Raw genomic sequence first — 6,000 nt, 5'->3', positions numbered from 1 at the left:
AAAGTGTAATTGATCCACATAAACGGCCAGTATCATTCAGTCTGCTAGTGCTTATAATCGAACTAGTCACATATTTGGAATGAAGAAACCAAGAAAAGAATGGTGTACCATCAGATAAATAATCTTCCTGTCAAGCTTCTAAATACCCCACTAGGCAAATAAGCCAGAGAGAATGCCGTGTAAAGACTCATACTTACCATGTTGGAGTTTTCCTTGAAGTTGCTTTCATATATCACAGGTGAGATCTATAATAGTGATGTTTTAGTTGACATGGTAAAGCATTTAATCCACTAATATCAGATTGGGAAAGGCATCTTTATTAATGATACAAGGATACCCCATGACCAAGCAGAACTCCAAGGCACAGTTTTTCCGGAAGAGGTAAGACAGTAAAGACTATCCTCTCTACTGATCATTTCTATTCTCCTCATGGAGCTCCAATTCTCCTTCTTCCCTATCCTTTGCACCTTCCTTCTATTCATTTACCTGCTGAAGAGATTAGGAAAGCCATCCAGAACCACCCATCCCGCTCCAAATTTACCACCAGGACCATGGAAGTTGCCCATCATTGGAAACATGCACCAGCTTGTTGGTAGTCTACCCCATCACAGCCTAAGAAACTTGGCCAAGAAACATGGACCCCTGATGCACCTACAACTAGGTGAAGTTTCCGCCATTGTTGTTTCTTCAAGAGAGATGGCCAAAGAGGTAATGAAAACCCATGACATCATCTTTTCTCAAAGGCCTTGTATTCTTGCGGCAAGTATCGTATCTTATGACTGCACAGATATTGCTTTTGCCCCATATGGAGATTACTGGAGGCAAATTCGAAAAATTTCCATTTTGGAGCTTCTAAGTGCAAAGCGGGTCCAATCATTCAGATCAGTGAGGGAAGAGGAGGTGCTCAATCTTGTTAGATCAATCTCTTCACAGGAGGGAGTATCAATCAATCTTACTGAGAGTATTTTTTCTTTGACATTTAGCATCATTTCCAGGGCGGCCTTTGGTAAGAAATGCAAGGACCAAGAAGCATTCTCGGTAACTCTTGAGAAATTTGCAGGCTCAGGAGGGGGTTTCACAATTGCTGATGTGTTCCCTTCCATAAAACTACTTCATGTGGTCAGTGGAATAAGGCATAAACTTGAGAAAATTCACAAAAAACTGGACACGATACTTGAAAACATCATCAATGAACATAAAGCTAGAAGTGAAGCATCGGAGATCAGTGAGGCTGAGGTAGATGAAGATTTAGTTGATGTCCTTTTGAAAGTTCAGAAGCAGGGTGACCTTGAATTTCCCTTAACTACAGACAACATCAAAGCGATTCTCTTGGTTAGTATTCTTATCTTCTGCCTCTATCATTTTGTTTTTCTTTTGTAGCTCCATATAGTTCCACCTATCCGTTCAAATTCTTGGCCAGTTAATTCAAAGTCTTGAATCATTTGTGATGAAGCTATAGTAATAAACATCCTTCAATTGCAGTAAAATGTAAATTCAAAGTTCAAAATTCAAAATTCAGAATTTGTCTTTATGATAAACTTGTATTCTGATAAACCAGCGTTTATATAGAAAAAGAGCCCTTTTCTGAAAGGGACATTTCCACACTTGGGCAAGAGCCTTAATGGAGCCGACTAACATCAAACTTTCAGAGGTGTAGACAGCTTATTTAGTCCCCAGTTGGCAATTGTTCCCCTTTTTTTCCACCTAATATTGGCTGCAACTCTCACAATAAAATATTGTTTAATTTTCTAATCCCCATCTCATCAAATCCTATTTCAGGACCTCTTCATAGCTGGCAGTGAGACATCATCTACAGCTGTGGAGTGGGCCATGGCAGAAATGCTGAAAAACCCTGGAGTAATGGCGAAGGCACAAGCCGAGGTGAGAGACATTTTTAGTAGAAAAGGAAATGCTGACGAAACCATGATTCATGAATTAAAATTCTTAAAGTTGGTCATCAAAGAAACTCTGAGACTGCACCCCCCTGTTCCTTTATTAATTCCAAGAGAATCTCGAGAGAGTTGTGAAATTAATGGATATGAGATACCTGTCAAAACTAGAGTCATAATTAATGCATGGGCAGTTGCAAGAGATCCCGAACATTGGAATGATGCAGAGAGCTTCAATCCAGAGAGGTTCCTTGACAGTTCAATTGATTATCAGGGTACTAATTTTGAATACATCCCATTTGGTGCTGGAAGGAGGATGTGCCCAGGAATATTGTTTGGTATGGCCAATGTTGAGATTGCACTTGCACAATTGCTCTACTATTTTGATTGGAAACTTCCAAATGGAACACAGCATGAAGAGTTAGACATGACTGAGGATTTTAGAACCTCACTTAGAAGAAAACTGAATCTGCACTTAATTCCCATTACTTATCGTCCTTTGCCTGTTGAATAAGACTAGAAAAAAGAAGGTATAAATGGAGGCTTATTTTGTATGGTTTGATGCTAGTTATCTGAAATGCAATGTCCATGTAAGCTAGAACTACTTATTTGCTGATCGTGAGCTTGTAAATGTTGTTTGATGTAGACGTATAAAATATGAAGATGAAATATTTATTTTAGTATTTTCCTTTGGAGATTCTACCCCAAAGTTCTGATACGTGTTTTCCAACTCAGAAGAACACTCTTTGAGACATTGAAATTGTTCGAACCCATTTGATAAATCGCCATCCTTGTGTGTTCAAGCTTCATTCTTACTTTTCTTTTTAGTGAATCAACTCTTTATCATGGGGGCATCCCTGATATGAATCCAGTGAAAGTTAATCACACTACAGTTTGACATCCATTATACTCTGATTCCATGGACCTTGAAGGATAATGTATATGATATTCCACATTAAATTGGGAAAAAATTCTTAATGCTATATATGTAATGAGCTCCCTTTAACTATGTAATTGTATTTTAAAGTTATAAGGGCCTATAGGCCTAAAGCTGACAATGTATGATCTCAATATGAGTCTTTGTCCCGTCAAGGATCATCAAGTATGTCATGTTTGAATGGTGGGGTGATCATGAAATCCAAGATTGGATTGGGAAAAAAAACAAAATTATTTCTAATACTATATAGGTTGTGAGCTCCTCTTAATTATATAAGCATGTTTTAAAGTAGTGAAGGTCCAAAACCTAGAGATCTCATCTTCTTCCACTATTTTGTCATCATTTATATATATAAAAAAATGAGAATAAGCAAGGGGGGAAAGAAAAAGAATGTAGAAAAAAACCCAACCATAGAAAATAAAGAAACTTACGTAAAGAAAACATTAAGAAAACTATTTGGAATGCTAAATGGAGAAGAAGACATTATTACAAATCTAGAGGAAGGCATCGATTAGCTTTATTGGGGAATTAGCTACCTATTACATGTGGCGTAATCCAAGCACAAGATGTGCAAGACCACATTGGGAACCACCATTTTGGAAAAGGGAATTGTCACTGCAATAATCACTCTCTCTCATCATCATGGCTACCTAGATTTTTTTTTTTGGGGTTACCCCTGACCTATGACTTATTTTGCACATTGCCCCCTCAAATTCGAAATCGAATAATGTATCATTTATTCTTTATAATTACATGTAATGTGCATTTTTTTAAAGACGACTTTAGTTTTTTGGACGGAAATGCACATGTTGTTCGTGTGACTAAGGGTAAAAATGTATTTTTCCTAAAAATCCCCAATTTGCAGTCTCCCTCTCAAATCCCCAAATTGTAGCCCATTTCTTTCCCACCCTGTTCTTCCTTCCTTCCTTCGAAACCCTAAACTACGAATCCTAGAAAGCTGCTATTGAAACCTTAGATAATTTCTCCTTGTTCGTGAGGTGGAAAATTTCAAAATCCCCAATCTACAGTCTTCTTCTCAAATCCCCAAATTGCAACCCGCTTCTTCCCGACCTCGCTATCATGCCCCAAAACCCACTCCAAGAGCATGACGGTCATTTCACACCTCAAGCCCAAAGACTCAAAGTGGAAATGACACAAACATTCGTATTGTAATCAAAACTTTACTAATTACCAAATTCCTGTTTAGAGTAATAGGATAAAATTCTAAAATCTCCAACTATCAACTTTTTTTAAAAAAATTTAATACATCAACCAAAGTGTTATTGTTCAAAGAACTCCAACTCAAAATAATTCAAACGAGAATTAAGTTTAACATCTAAACAATGTCCAAAATAAAGAGAGTTTAAACAAATGTCCTAATAAAGTCAAATTTTCCTCCTAATGGTCACTCCTTGTCCGAACTAAGGTTATTTGAAAAATTATCAACAAAGGGGGATGAGCTCAAAGCTTAATAAGGAACATTAATACAGTTTCATGGATCAAACATTTTCAATCATGCTTGCAAATAGGAGGTATAACATATATTTATTTTCATAAAAACTTTTGAGTTCAAAATACTAATACATTCAAACTTTTTGACAAAACTTTCTCATATCCATTTCAAAACAATTTGTCATCAAAACCAAATCGAATACATTCAAAATATCTTTACTCTAGTTATCAAATAACAAATACTGCCCAATTAAGTGGGACTTCACAAATGAGTGGCTAATTTCAAATTTGTTCTAATTAACGTGAACAAAACCAAATGTCAACAATTATAACCAGTTGAATAGAACCATAAGGTCAACTATTATAACTCATTGACTAGGGTCATAGAAACCAGAGTCAAACACTTCATTTCATTAATTCAAACTTACAAAACAAAATATCATATCTCCTCAATTTTCATTTTTCATAAACAAAGAAAATGCTCAAACATATTTTCATACAAAACATATATTTGATCCATGCATAGGAATAAAAATGATCTTTTTACACATTTCATCATATCATATAAAAATAAAACTATTTCAATTTACAAAATCTGCATTAATTTCCCTTACCTTGAAGAAGTGCTCAAAAACTTGAACTATTTAACTTGATGAATTTACTTATCACCTAACATAATATCATGCACAATTATCTAAAGGTAAAAATTTGACAATCCTAAAAAAATTTTATTTAGTATTAGGGATCCTAATTAATTTCTCATGCTAATATTATTACTACCTAATATTATTTTCAACTTCTTAAATAATAATAATATAATTTAATGAATTTCCAAATTTTTTGTAAACTCATATTTCTTCCAAATCTTATTCTAACCATTTATTTTTATTTCTTTTGTATACTTAAATTAAATTAAAACTTTTATTAAAAATAATTACTATTATTATTACTATATTTTTCAATACCTGGCAACATCCAAACAACCCTCCTATACGTTACTTACAAGCATCCAAATCACACCATTCTTATTATTATTAATAAATTATTATTATCATTATGATTATCATTAGCATTATTATTATTATTATTATTATTATTATTATTATTATTATTATTATTATTATCATCATTATTAACAACTCCAACAACCCCATCAACTCTACTCATTATTATTATTTTAATTTATTCAACTACCACCCTTTTGACTCTCACGGTTACATATTAGTTTTTTTTTTTTTTTTGTCACCCCAACACGGTGCCTCAAATCCAAAATCCAGAAACATGCAATTCTTCTTCTTATTATTTTCCAATCCCTCAAGCCACATATAATCATATATTTATTTGCTCCTTTAATTTTTAAAATTTCATTGTTTAGATCTATTCATCTAAAATTTTTTTGAATTTTCCTATTTTCATCAATGAAACAACCTATATTCATAATTTCAATTTTTTGATCTTAAAATAAATTAAGTAACCTAACCCTAATCTAAATTAAAATTTTCTAAAGAATATCTAATGTGTTCAAAACTAACTAAAAAATATAATATATTAATCTAGGGTTAGAATCTTACTTGAAAAAATATGAACTTCAAATTCTAGACCTTCAAACCTTTAGCGGTATGTTATTCAATTCTTTGATTTTTGGTTAATAGAGTTTTCTGAATAAAGAAAATAGGAGGAAAATCTAATTTATACCAAGTATTATTAATTGTAAAAGGATTC

At 33.5% G+C, this 6,000-nt stretch overlaps 1 protein-coding gene across 1 annotated transcript; it reads left to right on the top strand.

Moving 5' to 3' along the window:
* The first annotated feature begins 341 nt into the window (after nucleotides 1–341).
* LOC100246293 (desmethyl-deoxy-podophyllotoxin synthase) lies at nucleotides 342–2,569 on the top strand. Its single transcript, XM_010646245.3, has 2 exons — nucleotides 342–1,332; nucleotides 1,780–2,569. Exons 1-2 carry the CDS (start codon nucleotides 430–432, stop codon nucleotides 2,401–2,403), a joined length of 1,527 nt encoding a protein of 508 aa, XP_010644547.1. The 5' UTR covers nucleotides 342–429; the 3' UTR covers nucleotides 2,404–2,569.
* Nucleotides 2,570–6,000: the final 3,431 nt, after the last annotated feature.

This window comes from Vitis vinifera, chromosome 19 (assembly GCF_030704535.1).
Source record: "Vitis vinifera cultivar Pinot Noir 40024 chromosome 19, ASM3070453v1".
Classification (NCBI taxonomy): domain Eukaryota; kingdom Viridiplantae; phylum Streptophyta; class Magnoliopsida; order Vitales; family Vitaceae; genus Vitis; species Vitis vinifera.
This window is presented reverse-complemented; position numbering and strand designations above follow the sequence as displayed.